This window comes from Mercenaria mercenaria, chromosome 12 (assembly GCF_021730395.1).
Source record: "Mercenaria mercenaria strain notata chromosome 12, MADL_Memer_1, whole genome shotgun sequence".
Classification (NCBI taxonomy): Eukaryota; Metazoa; Mollusca; class Bivalvia; order Venerida; family Veneridae; genus Mercenaria; species Mercenaria mercenaria.
Window position 1 is genome coordinate 12385031 of NC_069372.1, and position 24871 is coordinate 12409901.

A 24871-nucleotide genomic window follows, 5' to 3' on the forward strand; every position below is an offset into this window, starting at 1 on the left:
ACTTGTGATTAAACAACGAGAAATTAGTTGTGATTAAAATCTTCAAATTGACAGAAACCTTAGACAAATAGTGGCATATCCATAAATACATTAAAAGTAAATTGCTATTTGAATGTATCTATTATAACAAAGGAAAGGAAGAAACAGTTTGTCCTGAATTGAGTAACGTACGGAATGGCGGATGCTTAAGCTTGGTATGAATCCAATAAGAAACATTGATTAATAAGGTAATCAATTCTATAACTGCAAGAAACATTTATTAATATGGTTGTAATCAATACAAGAAAACCAAACCATGATATGTTGGGTACTCAACGTTACCTGCAGAAATGAACTATACGTGGAACGTTTGAAAAGTAGTGGCAACAGTGTCGGGCTATCCATACTCAGTCATTTCCCAAGAAGTGACTGTGTGATACCTTAATCTCCACCTGATTGTACACACTTTTCCAGGCGCAAAAGTCGCTCAGAAAATGCATTTTGGAAGCGCCCTTTAGGTATACTGTTTATACACTGGTACTGCGCTGCGGGTTTCAAAGCGGCATTCACGTAAATGATTTAATGGATGGCTTCAACAAAAATTCACCACTAGGGGAGAGATCAGGGCTATATGATGGGTGTGGTAAAACAACAATATAATTCTCTTTGCGGTAGTCCTGTAATACGGCTGAACGATGCGCGGGGTGTTGTCATGTAGCAGCTTGATGCCGCGCACCCATGTCTTTGGGCGCTTTGCTGTGTAGTGGTCGAGAAAAGAAGAGGACATTTTCCTTGTAAAATGTACCAGTAACACTACTGTGTTCAGGAACAGGGATTCGAACCATAATTCCATTTGAGTCAAAGAACAGGGCCTACACAACCCGACTAAAGCTCTGACGAGCAAAAACGGGCCTCTCGTTATTTGCACCTACCCACATTTTATTATTTTCTTTATTATCAGGCTTAAAAAAGTACAGCTAAGTCTTAATCACCTATAACAATTTCTTTTATGCGCCTACATTTATTGCTTTTTATATTTGACGAGCAGGGCGAACGTTTTTTTTTTATACACTCTCCCTCTTTTGCTCAGGGGTCAATAAATGAGGTATCTAGCGTGCACACACATTACGCAGGTTTAGACTTTCTTTTAAAATCAGACGCTGACGAATTAAGGTCCGACATTTCCCCTATCTGGTCTGTGCATCTTTCTCGATTATTACTTTCGCATCACCAATGTCTTTGTCCGACATAGCAATTAGTGGGCGCCAAGGGCGGGCCTCATCTTTGGTGCTGGTTCTCCCCTCTTTAAAGAGAGATACCCATGGAGCAAAAGTACGGTATGGCAGCGCACTGTCCTTGTAAACTTTGTCTAAGTCAGTTTTAATTTCTGATGCGCCAATGTCAAGCAGTCCGCGCATCTTACAATACAGCCTCTGCTCTTCGCGAAAATTGCAGCTAGATTCAGCCATTCTTTCAGCCGGTTTGATATATTACATTTATTTCAACTGCTAATTAAATGTGCTTTTGCACGTGATTTTAGTGCCATTTCCGATCAGTTGGACAGAAAAATCAATCCTCTTTCCACTGATATGCCACACTTGTCGGTGCACGTGCAACTGGTGAAAATACTGGACTGTTGCCACTACTTTTCAAATGCTCCTCTTTTTTTTGTACAGGGATATTTCTTACCATCATTTTCTAAATGGATACAAAATATGGACACCTTAAAGTAACTTCAGTGATAGATTATGATTATCTATGATATACATTTCAGTGTTAGCTGTAACTGACGATACTAATGGGACAGAGTGGACAGAGGGTAAGAACCCCTCACCCCCCACCCCACAAGTTAAATCATATTCTTGAAACAAACTGAAATGAACTTTGACAGTGTAGAATATCTTTTAAAAATAGTTTAGAAACTTTACAAAACGAACAGCGAACTATCATTGCTTAAACAAACAATTTTAATATTCACAGAAGTGGTATCATTTTACACGACCTTATTCATCTTTTTGACATTGATCAGTCGATTGAAAATCCTCTAATTTGGGAAGCTTTCATAATCCAGGCTTAAAACCATGAATAATTAAGATTCTCTATTGATTTCGTTAAACGATGATCATTTGTATACTCTGTCAGGATAAGTTTTAAAAGATAAGAGAATATTGCTACGTCAAGTCTTACTAACATACATGTACATACATATTCTGACCTGAATATTTTATCGTTTTATACAGTTTTGCTCAGATTTTTTTTATTTATTTTCTTGCATCTGTGTGTGGGATATTATATTTGCTATCATCCATATCCTTCTTTTCAAGAAATGAAATTATTTTTTATCAGATTCCAGCAATTTCATTTCTAAGACACAAAGAGCATATTAGTACTAAAACTGTTGGTTTGTCATTTCTTCTTGTTCAGGACACATCCCATTTTAGGAGAAATAATGAAACTTAATGGGCGAAAATGCGAACTGTAATTCTACTGACAAACTTTCCTGTCAACAGATATTAATTTTTCTGTTTGTTTTGGGTTTAACGCCGTTTTCCAACAGTATTTCAGTTAGATAAAGGCGGACAGTTACCTAACCAGTGTTCCTGTATTCTGTACAAGTCCAAACCTGTTCTCCGCAAGTAACTGCCAACTTCCCCACATAAATCAGATGTGGAGGACGAATGATTTCAGACACAATGAACATACGGCCCGCCCGAGGATCGAACTTACGACCCCACGATCCGTAGATTGGCGCTCTCTCTACCGAAGTACGCGGGCGGGTTTGGCGGATATTAAATCTCGTGTTGTAGCCATTTTTGCTGTGTCTTTTTGACACAAAGGCAAAGACAAACAATAAAACGGCAGTTTAAATTCATTTTGATTCTCTGGGGCGAGGACACGAACACAGCAGACCCGGTTACACGACAAATAAACTGTGTAAATAAAAAATGTAATAGATGTATTCCCTCTTTCATGTACAGATATTATTTACAATTACTACAATGCCAAATATCGTAACACATAAAACTATGTTTTCTTGCTGCGGATGAGTACTATAAGGTGAAGAAAAGTGGACGCGAGGGGTCGAGACATTGCAGATTATTCCATGTCTCTGTACGCTTTATTTAACAGTAACTACTGATTGATTGAAAAAAAATCAACAACAACAAAAAAAACAACACTTAGTATACATTTTTAGAAGTATATTTTGCAGATGCTGTTACAAATGTTGCTCTTCGAAAGGAAACGTTACAATCACATTTAACACAGCTCGATTCCAATGTAGTTGTTGATGGTAATACAGACCAGTATGTGGCAAACGATTCTTGCATCAATATTGAAAAGAAAGGAAATTCCTGGTGGCAAGTGGATCTTGGTGATATATACACAATTTTTCATATCAGAGTATACCTTGCAAAGGATTGTTGTGATGATTTCGGTAAGATCTACTACGACCCATTTACTTTGCTAAAATCAATCCGCCGTGCACGTAGGTGCTTTACACAGCACACGTCCTTATTTTAAACAAAAGCAAATCATGAAAAGGAAGGGTTGTTTCACATGAACATTTTACATCATATCAAACAGGTATATTACTCTACAAAACAGTTGTCAACATATTGATATGAGCCGTGCCATGGGAAAACCAACATAGTGACTTTTCGACCAGCATGGATCCAGACCAGCCTGCGCATCCGCGCAGTCTGGTCAGGATCCATGCTGTCCGCTTTCAAAGCCTACTAGTATTACAATTAGAGAAACGGTTAGTGAACAGCATGTATCCTGACCAGACTGCGCGGATGCGCAGGCTGGTCTGGATTCATGCTGGTCACAAAGCCACTATGTTGGTTTTCTCATGGCGCGGCTCATATATACATTGATTTTCGGAAATTGATTGCAAAAAGGGGCTACACTTTCGGACAATTAAACGCATTTAAAACATCATTTTCAAAGAACTGTAACATATCTTCATTTAGGTGCATTTGCAATTATACCCCAGTGTTGAAATTACACACAGCTAGGTAGAACTTAGCAATTTTTTTTCTTTACAAATTTCATTTTTGTAAAGGCGGGCATTTTTTTAGATTATTTTAAGTATCCATCGTACGGGACAGTATTGCAGAACATGTAATGGTCAGGTAGATTGTTGGTTAAAGATGTTGTTTGTTTATCAAATATTTTTGTGTTTTGATGATTAGACTCCGAAACCATTAATCACCTTTTATCACGTGACTTGTACATACTAGTAGTGTACCACAAGCGTTAGTAAGAAAAGCTTGGTGAAAAATGCGATACAAGGAATTAGACGGTACTTCATATACTTAAATACTGTAAAAGCATATATTTTCGCTGTGTCAAAATTTCGCGAAGTTGAAATTTTGAGTACGCTCGTGAGGTTTAATATTCGCGACTTTGTTAAAAACGTATCATACATGAATTTGAATTATATTAACGGTGAATATTTACGAGAGAATTAATTTTCGCGAGATATGGAGCCTCGCGGATATAGCTAAAATTAAACACTCGCGAAAATTTCTGGTTTTACAGTACTTACTCATGTTTTGATGAATTCTGATATATCGTGACCGGTACAATCTGATTTAAGAGATTGATTTCATGGTATATGATATGTTTTCTTCTTTTAAATTTAATCTCGCCATATTACCTACAAATGTGTCGGTGCTACGTTAAACCCAACAAACAATAATAATTTAGCTTAAATTAAACATAAAACCAAACCACGTGTGTCCTTTATCGGATACATTGTTCTGTCTGCAGATTATTTCATATTTAATGATATTTTCATCCGAAGTTAACAAACAAATTTAAGCCGAATAAAATGTTGGTTCTTTTATACCACTCTGTTGATGAAATATTTTCTGCCCCGCTCGGACATGAAAAGTACCTCGACTTACTGCAAACGTGTAAATGTCTTATAGCATTTTGTTCATTTAGCTCTTGAAGAAGAAGACTGTTATACAACACCATCGACATATCGAGGTAAAAGTAGCAGAACAGTCAACGGCAGAACCTGTAAGTACTGGGACAACATATACCCGTACAACCATTGGAATTACTTCTTTTTAAGAGGAAACAATTACTGCAGTGGCGTTATTCGTATTCATCAACTAGGCAATAAGCATTTATATTTAGGTCGCAAGGTCGAGAAACCATGGTGTTTTACTACTGATCCTAATGTAGCATGGGAATACTGTGATGTAGAACAATGTGAAAAAGGTAGGCAAATAATACTCTCTCTCTCCCCCCACCCTCTCTCTCTCTCTCTCTCTCTCTCTCTCTCTCTCTCTCTCCCTTGCTGCCGATTTCTGTCACCTTATTGGCGTCCTTGCGTACGTGCTTAAGTTGCTACACATCTAGAAAGCCAAAGTAATACTGCAACACGTTGAAGGATGAGTGATGTGATTTGAAATTTTGTTTCTACAGAGCTTTGCATGTTTTAGCTTTTTGTTATTTGTTATTGTCTTCAGGTTTAGCAAAACTGTTTTGCTTATTCTTTACTTTCAAATATAACAACTGCGCATTCACAAAACATAGCCAAAAAGGACCGGCCCACAAGTTGTATTATTAACCAGGGCTAGAACTCCAAAACGTTATCACATCAACTTGTCAAAATGAAAAGTCTTTTGTCTTTGCTTAGGTTTCCATCGCAACATGCCAACTAGCCAACGCACGTTTGGTGCAGCTGGGTACCAGAACATCATGCGCAGACAGGAAATAGTAAAAAAGAAATGGATTTTGTACTGTTTTCTGGCAGATACTATATTGAAGCGCAGTACTATGAAAAAAAAACAACCTTAATTTTAACACGGCCGTAAAGACGGTTATATAATGTAAAAACAGTCTAACCTCTTTCCCTATAAATGTTTATTTTTTTACTTAAGGCAATAAGTGCCAATGGAAATATAACTGACTTTTGTTGCAACTTGCCTCAAAAAAAGAGGTAGAGCTTACGTTTACAGACCGAGATATTTCGTAAACAATCGCATAACAACGCAAAGTTGTCAGAAATAAGCCACTATACTTTATTAAATGCAAGAAAACTATTTTCTTCAATTTTGGCTGGGCCATTTTTTAAATATAATTGCGAATCATGGTAATCGGCGATATTCGCGGTGTTAAGAATTCACAAAACTCTGTGTTAATGAATTAAGAAATGATGTAGAATAATATTCGCGAAAAAATGTAATTCGCAAGTGGTGGTTTTCGCAAATATTAGCGAAAATAAAACAGTCACTAATATTGCTCAATCTACTGTATTTATAGCACACTAAATTACAAAAACATGACTTAAGCCAATAAAGTCCCTGCCTTGAAAGTATTCAATCTTGATTAAGATTTTTATTGTACCTTAATCTATCTTACAGTCACAACTGATGATCTAAATCTAAAGACAGGAACTCAAGAAAAAGCTATGGGAATTCCTCATTATATAGATATAACTGACCACCTAAGACATGTTCGTGACCTGTTTTTGCCGAGTAACAGTCGAGCTAGATATGTAGAGTTGCACCAGGATGGTACAGCAGACTATTACCCTCTCTGTGAAGTCGAAGTTTATGGAATACAAGGTAAAACTGATGATGCATTTTGCATGACGCCATTAAACACAATAATTGATGGACTACACATAATTTTAATATACAATAAGACATGCATATTTTCATCTAAAACCGCCATGTTGAAGTCGCCACGACGTATTACTTGGCTCCACACTCCGAATCGTTTTTACGCCGCGTGTAATATTTCACAGGGGCTACGCCCTCGTGATATTATTCCACGGGCATATAACCTCTATGTATTGTATCGATATATCAAAACATTCTTTTCTGCTGGGTTTTAGTTCATAAGATGTCAGAAAATAGTATTCAATATGAATTTTACAAGGTTTTTAAACAATTAGGTTCAGGTTGCCTGTGCCAGTCAGAGAACCTTCAGGTACGTTTGTTTTCTAGCGTTAACGACTTATTTGAATAAAAATTTGCGTACAACACGTGTCTTATTACATGAATTACATGATCATCACATGTTCAAATATTGTTTAGGGTGAAAACTTCTGATGTGTCTTGCAAAGGCTCTGACAGACAATTTCGGCCAATTTAGATCATTCCTAGTGGAATATTCCACTGATAACTTCAAAATACTTGCTATTTTAAGATAAATGGTTAAACTTTTTTTTCAATTTTTCCTTTCGTTTCTCAGGTAAAGGCATTTTATCTAACCTTGTAGAAATATTAGTGACATCCCCGTATCAGGCAAATGGATAGTCGGAATTCCTGTAATTTATGCCATGTAGTAACAGTATATTTTTTGTAGACTCAACGCCATTTACATATTTCATTTTAGAATCTAAAATCTATTTCAGATGAGGCTACCAATGTTGCTCTTCGAAAGACTTCTCAAATGTCTTCAATAAATTCAGAAAATCTCTTTGATCAAAGTCTAGCTGTTGACGGTATTACCGAACAAAATATGCTCAAAGGGTCATGCTTCTACACTGCAGAAGAGGACAATCCTTGGTGGCGAGTGGACCTCGCTGGTATCTATGTGATATTTTTAGTGAGATTATACAACCGGCTCGACTGCTGTAGTAAGTCTGTTTACTGCCTTCCCTAGATAATAATTAATAATTACACAATATAATAGAGAAAGTAACATACAATAAGAAAGTAAACGAACAGGCTTTGATGAACAACTTGCCACAAGATGTACTCCACATAATCAAAATAACAGAGAAACTTCTACAAAATATCCAGAAATAAATAAATATGCTATTCATTTTGGTCATGTTGAGTACTTTTAAAACTATGTTTTATTACAATTGTCCCGTCAAATACGGTATATGTAGGCCTACAACAGCTTCATTCATATTATATGGTAGCATGCATGAATCTGTTGTAACTGTCATTTTAAAAGGTATTTAACAGAAAAGTAATCGTGTCTTAACAAAAACTCCACATGCTGTAAACACACATTTTCATCTAGGTGTGTGTGGTGTTGCAATGTTAAGACTATAACGCATATTCTAATGTGTTTGTCTCTGTTAAAACACTCTTATGCTAGAATGACGTCACATTAACGTGCGGTGACGTCAACATTTTTGTTGCGACTAAGAAACAGCGCTTCTATATTTTATCTACTGTCTTAGATTAAGGGCATATTAGAATCGAAATAATTTATAGTACAAGCGTGTTTTAACACTATTTATACACTCGGGTGGTGATACGTCGTTCAAAAAATTTCACCCGGGCTGCGCCCTCTTGAAATTATTACGCCCGACGTATAACCACCCATCGTGCATAATTAGTATTAAAGCATTCTTTCCCTATAATTTATTTCTTAAATAAATTTGAAAGGATATTAAGGTTGATCCGCACAAACTCATTTTACCAAACCTAGACAGAAAAGCAGGGTGCAAAACCACCTCTGTAGGTGTTAGGCCTATCATTATTCTAAGAAATTCTGACAGCCGGGATAAACCACTTCAAAATCTGTAAAATGTTTTCAATTACTTACCTTTAGTTTGTGAAGTTGCGAAACCCATTACAGGGTCAGGGTCAAATTGTGGTAAAATCAGTAGATAACCCTTGTTAATGGTAACTTCTCTGGTGGCTTAGATGAATAACGTTTTTGTTAGGTATAACGTCGCATCGACACAATTATAGGTCATATGGCGACTTCCCAACTTTAATGGTGGAGTAAGACCCTCAGTGCATAATTTCATTACGAGCGGGTACCTGCGTCGAACCACCGATTTATCGTTAACCAGCTGGATGGCTTCCATACATGGAGAATTCAATGCACGGAATGAGGCTTGAACCCCCATTAGTGAGGGGCAAGTGATTTGAAGTAAGTGACCTTAATCACTCGACCACGGAGGCCCCTTGAGCTGAAGTTTACTTGAAATGTATGATGCACTTATTAATAAATGTAAAATAGATCTACTGACATAAACACATAGACCTTATTATTTACTGGGAGGGAGGGAGTGGGAGTGGTGTTTTTTTTGTTTGTTTGTTTTTTGTTGTTGTTTTTTTTTTGCGTAGGGGTGGGGGTGGGTCAGCATGAAAGGAGAAAGCGGTATGTTTTTTAACATATACGTACCATACCTTATGCTGAAAACAATTTCCGAGGTCAAAAGGTTGTTGAAAAAGAAAGTTATCTAAATAGCAGAAAGTGTAAATGAATTCTTAGTAGAGTATTACAATTGTATTTGTTTCCGTTTTAAACAATGCATTTTAGTGAAATATCGCACACAGGGCTTACTGTGTGTTATGAATTTTAACTTAAAATAGTTATTTTTTCTTTCAAAGGTTATGACACGCATGATGTTCTACTGAAAGTAGGAACCTCATTAGGAACAATGATCAACGCAAGCGAGGTTGCGGGTCAAATAGAAGATATCCAAAATATCTATCTTCCAATAAACACAGAAGCAAGATTCATAGAACTGATACGAAAAGGATGGGGAGTTTTTCACTTGTGTGAAGTTGAAGTGTTTGGAAAGATAGGTATAGCTTTGTAATGAGAAAATGATTTATATAGTTGCTCTGAATATAAAGGGTGAAATGAACTTTATAGAGATAATGAATTTGAGATTGTGAGTGTTTCGGTGACAACAAGATTGCGACTATAAGCAATGGGTTTTAATACAAGTACCCGATTACGTAAAACACGAAATCATTTCTGATTTTGTTTCGTTCATTATAAACACTAAACAGTGAATTATTTAAGATACACTTTAAATAGATAAAACGACAACATTATCATTTTTAAAGGAATGAGCAATAACTCCATAGTTCAAAAATATTTCAAAACATCCTTAACATTCTAGAAAGTATGTACCATGTGTTTATTGTTTGTAAATGCCAATGCCATTCAGACTCGTTATAGTATATAAAACAGCAATAGGGAATGAAAAGTTAAATGTTTTACTACTGTAGTACTACTACAGTAAAAATGTAACAAAAATGTATCAAAATTTGTCTGATATTAAGAAGTTTGGAGATATGTCTTTGTTAAGGAGATACAAACTATCAAATTATCCTTTTAACATTGCATTTTTTCATAAACTTACCTCTGAACTTCTGTTATAGCTGTATGTAAATTCGACCCCTGTCAAAATGGAGGCAATTGTTCCGTCATACACTGTGACGATCTAGATAACTGCAGAAACTACACGTGCGCTTGTGCAGACGGCTTTGGTGGAGTTGACTGTGAAAGTTGTAAGTTAACTATACAGAACGTTTTTGCAAAATTGCTTTACAGTCCAACTTAAAGGATGATTTTACTCTTGACTGGCTGGTCGGTCAGGAGACCGGCTATGGCAGCGCTGGAGATGAACCTACTACATAGACTAAATTAATGATAAATAACTATGTATTAACCACAAACTGAAAATTATCTTCTTTTAAAAAACACTTTATATTATATACTAATTCAAGCATATATGGGAATCTAAGTAAAGATGCACCATTACAAAGCGTTTAATATAATAATTTCTTACTATTTGTAACAGTATCTTCTGGTAGTTATTCGTATCTAATAATGTTATTTTTGATGAACACTACGAAAAAAAAATAATATTGCACATGGTATTAAGCAAATATACTTGTTTTAATTACATCTAACCATAGTTAAAATTAGAACAAATTATGTATATAAAGGCACGTATAATGTTGCTGTTGGGAAACAAATTGAAGCGTCAAGTATTCACCATAAGAGCTGGCAGCCCAGTAATGTCATAGACGGAGATACCAATCAGAATGTCCTACTTGGAGCCACCTGTTTTTCCACCCAGAAGGCAATAAAACCCTACGTGATGTTAGATCTCGGTGATGAATATAATCTTACTGGTGTCAATGTTTACAAAAGACTGGACTGCTGTGGTAAGAAAACATAAAGGCTAATTGACTCATTCCTCCTTGCTCTGTGAGAAAAAACACTGAAAAGCCATTAACGTATGGTGCTCTTAGAATGGCGATAAATGACATAAAACACACAAGTGATTTCAACTAGGAAAATGGTCAAGTATACGAAGAACAAGGTTCACTTAAAACTTATATGGCCTACACCATTCGGAAAATTTTCTAATTGAATATAATTAGAAAAAAAACATACATTGTTTGCTACCAGAATGTTTATCTTTTATAGTCAATTAATCTTTAAGAAACACATTTATTATTCTGTTCAAAACACACTCAAGAACAACAAATATATTTTAACCATATGCCCAGCTTCTTTCATGGTATTTTTTTCTATTTGGGTCGACAGTTGTGCTCATATTGAATATTTCAGATTTTTTTAAACAGCAATGGTTAAAATTTAAAGTTTCCCATATAAAATTATTTTCATATACGCCAGGTATTTCTTGGATAATGAATAAATTGTAAATATTGCCTGCAGTTCGATAAAACAATATTTTTGTTTGAAAGAAAACTTGGAATTTACTCCGTTTAGAGACCTTCAGTTTTAGGCTATTTTTCGGCAAAAGAGAACCTCCTCCATTATCATCTAACCATTGATCCTTCTCTTATATTCTTGTAAATAGTGAGATAAAATGTCGACGAGGACATAACAAGTTTGAATTCGTTTTTATGACACACCTTCTGTCGATAAGGAAATTCAGTCTAATTTAAACATTTAATATGCTGTTTAGTCTGGTAGCCAAACCGTTGTTTTATCTGTACAATGTGGTTAATATAATCAATAGCATCGGCTTGCGGCAGTATGAACGCCAATCATAAGATCCTAACTTCTTTCGTGATCTCTAGAAAATTTGAGCTTTCACAAAAATAGTCATACAAAGCTCGGGGCTTTCTTATTCATCTCTATTTAAGACCTTTGCTTTATCAAAGTATATTACGATGCCTCTGTAATGCCAAAGTAGATTCAAATATTAGATATTATTGATAATAAAGTTGTCATCCTTATCTTAAAGAGGAAGATAACTACGCTATTGAATTGTTTCTCATGATGACAACATGGACCAGCTATGGATACACTGACGGTCCTGTCGAAAGGATAGCGGAATTTGGAATATATCCATATGTCGCAACAAAATATGTAAAACTTGAAGCAAAAGAACAGCGTCCAACATTCCTTCAATTGTGTGAGATAGAAGTGTTTAGCATTTGTGAAGAAGGTGAAGTATCATTTTGAGCCGTGCCATGAGAAAACCAACATAGTGGGTTTGCGACCAGCATAGATCCAGACCAGCCTGCGCATCCGCGCAGTCTGGTCAGGATCCATGCTGTTCGCTAACGGTTTCTCTAATTGCAATAAGCTTTGATAGCGAATAGCATGGATTCTGACCAGACTGCGCGGATGCTCAGGCTGGTCTGGATCCATGCTGGTCGCAAAGCCACTATGTTGGTTTTCTCATGGCACGGCTCATTTATTTACAAGAAATTTGTGAACTTGACTCTTTTATATAGATTTTAATATCAAAAAGAGATCAAGAAAAAAGCCTTATTTATTATTAATATTTTGTATTTTCGATAAATAAATCATTCTTTAGAAATGATTTTAGGAAAACATTACTATGTAATTGATACTTCACAATGTAATTTACTGAACACGTTTCTTGCTCCCACACGTCATGTGACTTGAAAATAAGAAAGATGGATAACTGGAATTATTTTCGAAATAAGTTTGCAGTTCTTTGAACACGCAGCATATAAGTATTTAAAAGTCATCTCCTGCTTCTAAAGGATCTTTTTATATATTTTATTAAGACAATATTTTGCATTTTAGTTTACAACCAATTCAATTTATGTTTCAGATATTACAACGACAACTTCTACTGTTCCTGAGACAATGGCTGAACAATCGGTGCCTTTAATACAGATGAGATTTTCGCTGTCAGACAAGTACAGTGATGTTGTAAAATCAGAAAAGTTGTTTAAAAAATTGATCAGACATGGGTTGTCTAGTCAAACTGGTTATTCAGAGGAAAGTTTTCGAAATATACAACTAGAGAAAGGTATTTTGAAACATTAGTGAATTGATACTCCACTTCTAAAGTCTGGAACTGTTAAATACACACAAAAGAAGTACTCTTAATCTGTTTTGCAAAATACACATGGAAGTATACACAATTATATCAATTTTATAAAACGTCTGTGAAGCATTTGATTTCTTAAATCAAAATCTACCCTCTACGTGTGTTTTCATATGTTATATCAAAACAATGGAGATTTTCGTATCTGGAAGCCTCCTCAATTCCACCCGGGAAAGAGATAATTTAAAATGGAAATGTCGTGATATATATCATTGTCTGTTGAACTATTTAATTGGTGAGATATTAGACCTGTTGGTATTTTTTATAATTAGATACTATATTCAGACAATGTCAACGGAGGGGAAGGGCCACGACAAACACATACATATAGGACCATATTTTCAACCTGCCCCATTGTTTTACAGTGATCTATCTATTGTTCCATCTTTTTCGACAGTTTATTTTATGCAAATATTTATTACAGAACCCTTCCGTGTCTCTTTTGAACTTCATGCAAGTGACAGAAAAAGGACATCGTTGAATGAGATGTTGGAAAAGATAGAAACCTTGAATAGATTTGGAATTCTAGACATTGAAAATGAAGATGGTCAACTATTGGCAATAACTGCTGGAAGTCTACAGTATCATTTGCTGTTTGTAGAAAACAAAGGTTAGCACACGACTAATTCCATTTTGGTCAAGTATAAAGATGAACTTCTTTCATAAATATTTGTTGGATATTTCATTTTTAATTATTTCTTCTAAATTTGATATAAATGGTAAGCAGTATTTAAGCATTATAGATAAAAATTTGATGTCACTATTTTTTATATCTGTTTATGTTGTTATAACCGAAAGTGAGTGGTTAGCGATAGAAGAACCAAGAAACTACGGTAGTAAGAATTGGTATTCAACAATGATTGTTGCTGGCACTGATACGATATTAAAATATGATTTATTTTTATGTTCCAACTACATACAGCAAGACGAATATATGGTTTGAAGTATATTTACCAAATGATTTATTTTCAATTGTTTTATTTTTGATATAGGAACTAGAATCGAGAAAACTATCTTGGTGGCTGTTTCTATCATCGTTACAGCAATGAGATATATGTGAGCTAGATTTCAACAGAACGATACGGCCGAAACGCTTACCACTGGTTTAATATTCACTGATAGCATAGAATATTACACATAAAGCTCCACTTGTTTTGGCACAAATACTTAATACTCTGACACTATTGTATGTTGTTTTACATGTATTCACAGGTCTTGAAGTAGAGTCTGTATGATACCTTTCATAAAGCTCCACTTGTTTTGGCACAAATACTTAATACTCTGACACTATTGTATGTTGTTTTACATGTATTCACAGGTCTTGAAGTAGAGTCTGTATGATACCTTTCATAAGAGCATTAAACAAGCCCTATTTTTGTATCTGTTCTTTGAAATGCCATTTTTTATTGAAGCAAATCTTTCAAAGTTGTTAAATTAAAGAAAAAAAAGTCATTTATTTATCTTCACAAAGAAAGCTGTTTGTTTGAAATTAACTATGATTACCTGCTTTTATTTATTTAGAAGTCTTGGTCCTATTATTTGCGGAGATTACACCAAAAAGCACAGAAACGCCCGTTGGATGTTGATACGTGCAGAAATTGTTTAGTTTAAGAAAGGGCGACAACTCAGATTTCCTTATTGATAATCATAGAGTTCAGCCAAACACAGTAATAATAGACTCGGTTCGACTGAGTTAGTTAATCAGAGTCAATGGAAAGTGCAACACCCCTCACAACCCCTAGCACTGACTTAATCAGAATTCTGTTATGCAGTTTTCGGTCAGAATCGATTACCTTTCTGAATATAGATATTTCTATTCCAAACATATATTAAAGTAGTGTACAAATTCACAAAACTGTTAGTCAGAAAAACGTTTTGAAAATTCTGGTCGGTTGAAAAACTTAAAAACAATTATCAGACTAATTTAATGACCAGGGCTTACAAAGACCTACAGTTGCTCTAACATCAAAAATGAATATAAACATGATGAAAACATATGTGTAAAATTAAGTGTCAGCATTAACATATGGCTACTAATGTACCATTTAAGCATTTAGATTCGACGAAATTAGCCTTAATCTGATGTAAGATGCACAAAGGAGTAGGGGTTGGTAGTTTCAAATATTTATTTAAGCAGAAAAGGTTTGGTTCTGATGTTATTCCTTACTGAAATATATAACAATTTGCTTTTGTGTAACAACAATGAAAATGATACTATATATTATTTAGACAGCATTATTCAAAACAGAAAGACCTAAACTATAAAAATTTACAAATAGAAAATAAATTGGATGGGGTAATTAGGTCAACATGTAAAAACGAAAGAGATGTTATAGTATTAATCATACATGAGCCGTGCCATGAGAAAACCAACATAGTGGGTTTGCGACCAGCATGGATCTAGACCAGCCTGCGCATCCGCGCAGTCTGGTCAGGATCCATGCTGTTCGCTTTTAAAGCCTATTGGGATTGGAGAAACCGTAAGCGCAAGCATGGATCCTGACCAGACTGCGCGGATGCGCAGGCTTGTCTGGATCCATGCTGGTCGCAAACCCACTATGTTGGTTTTCTCATGGCACGGCTCATACATTCTTATGTAATACTGACAACTTTGTGAATTCACAGTAAAGTACAAAATTTTAAATCCCTAAAACATTAAGTGGATTATCATGTGTTTTATAAGTGTCCCATTTTTTTAATTTTACTTTATTTCAAATATTCCTAAACAAGTTGTGACCTGTGCTTGTTTGCAATTATATGCCTTAGAAACTAATGTTCTTTAAGCTTGCAAAGTATAAAAATCAAAGTATACAAATCAACATTACACTCAGTGATGTTGAACCATGTTTAGTTATGACATCCTGGATATTTACGCTTAACTCTTAGCCTGCTCTGTCCTTGCGGTCAGTTCAGACCAAGACCAGCCAGTACATCCGTGCAGGCTGATCATGGTCTGCGCTGTTTGCCATTTAGTCAGTAGAGTTTTGGTAAGCTTTTAACAGTTAATGGTACTGTCCAAACTGAAAGATGAACATTGTCAAGTTCATTATAGAAATTTAGCAGGCTAAATGTTAATAGCAAAGATTGATATTAAAGATAACTATTCTACCTTAAACTCATTTCAACCAATCGCCATGTAATGTATAAAACCTTCTGAATAAATGCTGTCCTTGCTTTGTTGTTTGTTTTTTGTCATATATTCATATTAACAAATCTATAAACAGCTTTGCACTGTAAACCAATGATATCAGTGTATCGACAAGCCTTCTACACACCGTAAATGCTTTGTTTAAAATAGATGATATTCTTATACGTTGTCTAAGCAAATTAAGCTGTCATGTACATTTTTAAACAGTAAATTCATTTATTTACATTCACATTGTACAAGAAATAGTCATATACATACATAGCCTCCGGTTTTACGTAGTGAAAAGATACCGCGTTTTTGCTCATATACCTCTTTCCCTGAAAAAGAACATTAATATATTTGTCATTTACAATCTTAAATTTGTGTAATATGAAACTATCTGTACCTCTGACATTCTCAACTACATTTATTTTACATAGCTATTAATAAATCTTCAGGTTTCTGATTTACATTTTATTAAAAGTATTTAACATTTCTATCCTAACACGACCCGATTTATTTCCGTATTAACCAAAGAAGTTTGAAATTGTGTGTTAGCAGCAATAAAATCGCTGTTTATATATTACATCGTAGCGTCAAAATGCTTAGCGGTGACATGATAAAGTAAACCTACAAAGAAAACAGGGAAAATTGTTGGGGGGGGTATGTGATCCAATTTAGCAGTTTTTTTTTCAAACAGTTTTTCAGTAATATAAACGTCGGTGCATGCTTGTGAGAGTATTCACAATGATCTGCGTTATAGGGTTGCCTCAGTAGAACATCACACCGTGGACACGTGACATGATACTCCACCGAGTCAAATATACTGAAACAAGGCTGACAGCTCCTAAAACTAACCTTTTATGCCGAGCGCCAGGCGAGGAAGATACTAGTACCATTTTTCACGTCTTTTGATATCTCCCGCACTAGCTCTAGCTGCCTGCGCTCTACCACTTGGCTACCAAGGCGGTGGAAATGTTTGATGGGTCGTGTTAGAATCGAATTATCGTATATCAAATTGACTTTCCTTTAAATAAAATCAATGTCACGCAGACACGCACTCGTGAATTAGATACTCAAAAGCTAAAATAATGATTTTATTCAACGTAAAATCACTATTTTGGATTTATTATTTCTTAAATGTACATGAAGCGTTCTTTATTTGTGTCTATCATTATAATGATTGATTCTGAGGAAAGCACGACTTAAGGTTAGTTTATCGTTTTCAAATACAACCTGTGTAAAATATAAGGATGTGTCGCTAAGCAAAGAGTTTTGTTCTGAATACCTTAAGTGCTCCAGCGGCATCATATCGTAGGTACCATGATGGAAAATTCCCCGTAAGATGAGCCGCAGGGTCAAAACAATGGAATAAACTTTTTCCGTCGACATCATACGAATTTCCTACAATGACGCCTAAATTATGCAAGCACTTTCCTATTTCAACATCTTCAGCGCCGCCATCTTGCCTGCAAATGACGTCATCACTTCCGTCCTCTGCCAAGCGTCTAAGTGCCTCTCGACTCAGAACATAGCCAGCACCTCCACTTGCATATCCACCCTGAATAACGCTATCAAAATGGTGTCCAAAGAAAAAGGGAGCATTCTTGTCCTTCGCCGAAAGAAAATATTTCAGATTTTCAACAATCACATAAGTATTATCATCTGCTTTTAAGAACCAGTCATACTTAGGGAAGAAATGCTTGTAAATGTATCTAAAGGCTAGATGAGATTTTGCAGTCAAATGTTCTCGGCCTTCGGAAACATTTAGTCCAATGGCGGGAAAAGAATTATTAGTTACAGAACTAAAATAAAGTGTTTTGTCGCATCTTGAACCCCATGTCTTCTTTACATGTACGGCTCTTGTCCATAGGAATGTCGGCGAGGTCACAATATAACATAACACTTTGATGTTTTTATTTGGCACAGATTCATGTTTTCCTGAAAAGTGACAAAAGTCATAAACATGTTTTTTATGATTATATGGTGTTGGTTTGAAATTGAAAATTAGTAGCGGTGTATTCGTTTTTGAAAAGTTAGGTTGAATTTACTAAATAATATTAAGGATATGAAGTTTAAACATAGTTCCAAACATTTTCTTCCACGTGAAATAGAACGGTCTTCAGTTTGAATACCATTTAATCAATTACAGGCCATAAAGTAATACACAACACATAAAAAAATAACCGAACGCTTACCTTTGTTATTTTGATCTTTATTAATCTCAATATTATTATATATGGAAATATTATCTGATTTATCACTGTGTGGTAATGTCGAGCCAAGCAGATACCCTGAAATAAGTATACCGTAATTAATTATGAGAACAAAAAAGAAACAAACAAAAAAAAAACAAAAAAAACAATCAGTTAAACACCAATCCCTCGAAGCCACAAGGGAATAAGCGAAATACTTGGTGTTTCCAGGGTTCGAGCAATCGAAACATTAATCGTTTACAAACTTGTATTTTTCTCATGAATTTTGACTAAATATAAAATAGTCAATGCAAATATATAACAAATAGTATTCAATAGTTCTTATATTCATATCATTCCTCGGGCAAATTATGTTTATGAAATATATACTTATGCTAAAATAACTCTATCTTGATTAGACAACAAGGACAGGAAAAAACATTTTTTTTTAAATACGATCAATGAAATTCTAACCTGTATTAAGCCTTCAGTGAGCACAAACAGGTGTAAATGATCAGATGCTAAAGATTCAAATACAATGTTTGACCAAAATCTGATTACAAATACATGGCATTTATATAGCACAAAAATTATAAAATATTCAATTGTGCTTTACAACTACATAACACACATTTAAAACATATACATTCAAAATATGGACAGGATTTTAGAACTTAGATTAAGACATATATATATTATTTTATATAACTACAGATATTTTATAATTGTTCATGAAACTGACTATTGATCTAAAGCTGGCTTCAGACTTAATGTCTTTCGGATAGCTAGGTAAATCGTACCACCATTTGGGACCAACGACGGCCACATATCTGTCTGCTAATTTTGTCCGCCGTCTAGGGATGTTAAAGTTAGTTGATTAACCAACTTTTATAAGAATTTAGAAGATTCTGAATAGTGTTCGTAAAAAATGGAGAGGACAGGATTATATGTATCTCGGAAGCAGGTTCACGATTACTGGAATATATCTGAACGATTTTAAATTTTACGTGATATACAAATACAGAATAATGTATAAATATATTAATAATTCCACGTTATATGCTAGATGAATATATACTGTATTATTAACACAGATGTATGCATTTAGCTATGAACACATTGAACTTATGTATTTCCCATTTTACCCTTACCTGTTATAACTAAAGAACTATATACTCCAACTTGTACAAGAAACTGAATAAAACCAATTCCACCTGTTCTGCCTTTTCTCCGATAGAATATGTTGCGCATTTTCATTTTAATGAATTAACAAAATGATTATTTACATATTTATTTATCAACTTCCCTATTTGTCATGAATATATATACATTTACAAACACACGATTGCTGAAAACGAGAAAAGAAAACATAATTTTTTCTTTTTGAAAATAACCTTAAAAGTCGGTGATTTAATAGCCGTCTGCGTATTACAGTATTCAATATGAAAACACTAGGTGCCCGTCTTCCACTGAATACAAGTTTACGGTTCATTAGCATATGAATCAAATTCACGTAAAATTCAATTTCACTTTTTATAAATTATTTACATTTGAATGGAAGTGGTGTGCAACGCCCAATATAGCCCAAATGTCCCGTTTGAACTTAGTTATAATGCAGTAAATTTTGTATTATTATTCAATATAAATTTGATACCGCGACAGCTACACGTTTAATCCTTTGAGAGCGATTGTTAAAAGAAGTAAAAGATGTTATAAAAAGGAGAAAATATTTGACAAAGGTAAGAGTGCGGGTAGACGCCTGAAAATTCACATCATTTTTACATTCAAAATATACTGTTATTAATTCATTCAAGTATATTGTTTGTGAATGTCATTTAAATTTGAATTTTAAAGTTTGTTTTTCGAATATTTTTCATGAATTCGAGTTTAAAGTCGTCAGTGCGGAAGATGAGTGAACTTAAGTTATCTACTGTTTTAGGTTGCGTCGACTTTTACTGACACTGTTAAAAGTGATCTTCGGAAAAACGCACCTATATCCTGGGAATTGCCTGAAAATGAATCAAACGGAATTAAAATCTGTTGAAGTAGAGTCTATGAAGTTGCTATGTTTGTTTGTTAATAAAATTTGTTGAGAAAGCGTCATTCAGACGCATGCAGCATAACACAACCATGTAACAAAATAGCAGACGCTGTTGGACTGAGTCAGTTCACACGAGGTAATGAAGAGTGCAACACCGTTTACGCCTCCTGGAACCGGCTCAAACGAAATTTTATCACACACAACGAATGTTCTCAGTGACCCAAAACAGAAAGTATAACAACATTAAGTCAAAGTAAGGAGGAACATTTTACAGTCGTCACACAGCACTTGAATCCCTTGTTGTGACAGTTAATAAAATCTGCGGGAAGGTTCTTTTGGAAGAACGCAGCCAAAACAACAAATCACAATTTCACTCCTATCTTATAAGATAACATAAAAAACATTACTGGATGTCGTGTATATCTCGTAAATAGACTACGGATTCGAACATCTATTTTATGCTGCGTTTACACTTGTCCACGATGTCCACGATTTAAAAGACCTCGGAGTTCAACGATTTATTGCATACATTTAGTATTACTCAGCTTTCCTACGCTTTCTTACGCTCTCAGTACGTTTTGTTACTACCTGTAGCGTTTTGTTACGAAACCAACACGATTCTGGTCAAGATTTACTACGATTTTCATCACGTTCTCTCAAGTTCTCTTACGATTACCACGATATGCTATCACGTTTTGTCACGTTCTATTTAGATCCCGCACGTTATCACGTTCTGTTAAGCTCTCCTACGATTTATGGCCATGATTTGATCAGGATTGTCACATTTTGAGCACGATTGGAGTATAAATAGGAGGCATGGTTCAACCTCTCATTCTCTCCAGAGATTCCGAAGAGGAACGAGCTATGCATCCAAGAGATGAAGAAGATGCTGAATTGGCAATTTTCACGTATGCCTATATAGTTACTCGTTGGCAGCAGCAACAGCAAGGGACGAATAGGGCATGATAGAAGAGAGAGGAAGGATCGAAGAAATAGAAGGCCTAGGATCTTGGTGAAGTGTAAACCGAAGGCACCAATTGTCGGGAAAATACTCTCAACTTCTCAACAGAAAACTCAGGCGTGAAGATGTTGGCTCCTACGTCAACTATGTAAGGATGCCTCCAGATCTATTTGAACTTAGGGAATCGAGTTTCCAAGTTCACCAAGATCCCCTACGATGGAGCATCAAGGTCTGATGCGCTATGTTAAGGTTTGTTAAGCTGTACTACGCTCTACTACGATTTCCACGTTCTGTCACGCTCTTTCAAGATTTAACGATAAATCGGGATAATCGTGGAAAAATTTTTGACTGTCAAAAATTTGGTCACGATCCTTACTACCGTCACGATTTCACCAAGTTTCCTCAAGATCACCACGATTCGATACCACGACCCCATGCCCCACCCCCACCCCCACCCCACACGTTCACCACGCTTCTTTCAAATCGTGGACATCGTGGCAAGTGTAAACCCAGCATTAGGAAACTGTGAGCGTCTGAACTGAAATATAACCAATACCGCGGTGGAAACAATTTGAGTATGAAAATACTATAAAACAAACTGAATATGAAAATATTTAAATTTGCTGCCTTTTACTTTTTGTTATATCTTCTTAAAAAAACCCAGATAGCATCAATTTATGTTGGGTATCTCCCAAACTTTATATTCTAAAGAAATGGCCATTGTTACTTTTTTTAAATCTCTAATTAGTAATTGAGATTATTTTTTCACAGAGTGATACATGAAATGCCTACCTACGATTTAGAATACGTAGCACCGAATATATTTGTATAATAAACATGTAAAATAAAATTATGAGCCGCGCCATGAGAAAACCAACATAGTGGGTTTGCGACAAGCATGGATCCAGACCAGCCTGCGCATCCGCACAGTCTGGTCAGGATCCATGCTGTTCGCTAACAGTTTCTCTAATTCCAATAGGCTTTGAAAGCGGATGCGCAGGCTAGTCTGGATCCATGCTGGTCGCAAACCCACTATGTTGGTTTTCTCATTGCGCGGCTCTTATTTGTTTGTTATATTGATTACAAAAACGTCACTGGCGCTGCGGAATATCTTTTTGAAACTGCGTTTTATACCTCAAAAAAGTAATAAGTACATATAATTATACTGTTATACAATTATATGGTTACAGCTAGAACTGAGATTTTCTGAGACCTTGAGATCGTGAAGTTCAAATTGTGATACAACAGAGATAAGGATATCGTTGTTTTATTGTCGGAATGAGGTTACGAATAGATTGATTCGGGCATGAATCCACGCAAATTAGTCCGTCATGTAAACTAATTAGTTCACATTTCTTTACACCTACACGTTTTCGGTATTTTTACCCACTAGGACTCCTCCAACTATGAAAGGCTGTCAGATGTATCGCAAAATGTGTATAAACCCATTAAAACCACGCGATTATCATATTATTTATTTCACCATTTATAGCTCTCTTTTCTATCACGTGGCGAAAAACATGTTTTAATATTGAACTGTTTGATCTAAAATGCATTCACTAAGTTTAAGTATATATAACATTATTACATACTCGTTTCTATTCCCCGTTAAGTTACACTGGTACCGGAAACGACAATATTTTTCCATACACTGACGCCTGAATTTCATATCGGGTGCGTGACGTAATTCAGTGTGTGTTGTTGCACTATTTTTTTCTATTTAGTTCAGTATTGTCAATCCTATTCAGGCTGTTGAACATATTTATGATATTTACATAATATTTATACGTGTAGATGCGTATGTAATAAAAAGGTTATTATCTTTGCATCGGGAAATATGCACTCGTTCTTCAGCGGAAGTATATTGCGCTCCTAAAGTCGCACACTATTTCCGCTGAAGAACTCGTGCATATTTCCCGATACAAAGCTAATAACCTATAAATATTAAACGTACAGTCCAAAACGCCATATTTTTTCGTATTGTACTAAAGTCCAAATTATCCGTATTTGTTTTGCATTGGACGGAACAACTCTTAACGCAAACAGTCATTCGAAATTACTTCCCTTGTATATAGAGTTTCATTTGCAGACACAAAACAAACTGCGATAACATTCTTATTTCGGAAGGAAAAGTAAGTTAGAGCGCTCAATAATATCATTGTTTGCCGATTAAATGCTTAGTATTATATCACTCTGTATGCGCCCTTATGACATAATAACTTTGTTTGGTTTATACTAATTTATTTTAGCTCGATTGTGATGAAAGCTTCAAGCCTTTTCTAACCACTTTCGATTTCACTTTCTAGCAAAACGAGTACTTATGTCATATAAGAAGGCATGGTATGGCCGAATGGAGCTCGAACCCACGATCTTCTGGTTGAGCAGCCGACACCTTAACAAGCAGATCGCCGCTCCCCTTTTACATAATCTTTTCGCATCTGAATTCCAAACAATGATTTTATTCAACGACAAATCACTGTTTGGGATATATCAATTCTTAAATCAAGTATAATGGCCCTTAAAATCTCTTTTTAACTAAAAACGAATTACTTGGTATTGATATTATGTATGATATAGTCAGAAATTTAATACTAAACCGCGATGCACGATGGAACGATGACGAAAACGCGATGGCGCGATGGCACGATGATGAAACAACGATGGTACGATGGTGAAAACGCGATGGCACGATGATGAAATGTCGATGTAATATCGCGTTTTCATCATCGTACCATCGCGTTTTCGCCATCGTATCACCGTACCATCGCGTTTTCATCATCGTATCATCGCGTTTTCACCATCGTGTCATCGCGTTTTCATCATCGTACCATCGCATTTTCGTCATCGTACCATCGCGTTATCACCATCGTACCATCGCATTTTCACAATCGTACCATCGCCTTCCGGTGGTCATGCGCAGTGGTACAGTATTTGTGTCAGTAAATTACAGGCTTGATACAATCTCATTTTCACATTGCACTATGTACCTTCTACATCCTAACAAGAATAACCTGAGTTTAAATACTACCATGTGACTATTACACCAAGCTTTTTATTTACTTTCATGCATGCATAAAATACAAAGGACGTGGCCTTGAAGATTTTACAGTTTTAATGAATTGAGCATTGAACATTTTGTAAAACATATTGCAAAACAGCAGAATCTAAATGGTAAATTTCTTCTCACAAAATACATTGAGATACATTCATCTATTTTTGACAAAAAACAAGTGTACGGGACTACGCATTTCTAACCGGAAGGCGATGGTACGATGGTGAAAACGCGATGGTACAATGGTGAAACAACGATGGTACGATGATGATAACGCGATGGCACGATGGTGAAAACGCGATGGTACGATGGTGAAAACGCGATGGTACGATGGTGAAACCATGATGGTACGATGATAATAACGCGATGGCACGATGGTGAAAACGCGATGGTACGATGGTGAAACCACGATGGTACGATGATGATAACGCGATGGCA

The 24871-nt window shown here is 35.4% G+C and overlaps 2 protein-coding genes across 2 annotated transcripts; one reads left to right on the forward strand and one right to left on the reverse strand.

Annotated features, from left to right (window-relative positions):
* Positions 1-4744: 4744 nt before the first annotated feature.
* LOC123534535 (uncharacterized) lies at positions 4745-15089 on the forward strand. Its single transcript, XM_053519237.1, has 10 exons — positions 4745-5214; positions 6363-6566; positions 7361-7585; positions 9309-9506; positions 10092-10220; positions 10662-10883; positions 11936-12139; positions 12779-12979; positions 13482-13667; positions 14050-15089. The coding sequence occupies exons 2-10, from the start codon at positions 6410-6412 to the stop codon at positions 14115-14117; spliced, it is 1590 nt and encodes a 529-aa protein (XP_053375212.1). The 5' UTR covers positions 4745-5214; positions 6363-6409; the 3' UTR covers positions 14118-15089.
* Positions 15090-15935: 846 nt separating this feature from the next.
* On the reverse strand, positions 15936-19716 carry LOC123534897 (glycoprotein-N-acetylgalactosamine 3-beta-galactosyltransferase 1-like). Its single transcript, XM_045317360.2, has 4 exons — positions 19531-19716; positions 18383-18478; positions 17473-18125; positions 15936-16522 (listed from the first exon to the last, which is right to left on the reverse strand). The coding sequence occupies exons 1-4, from the start codon at positions 19634-19636 to the stop codon at positions 16418-16420; spliced, it is 960 nt and encodes a 319-aa protein (XP_045173295.1). The 5' UTR covers positions 19637-19716; the 3' UTR covers positions 15936-16417.
* Between the last annotated feature and the right edge of the window lie 5155 nt (positions 19717-24871).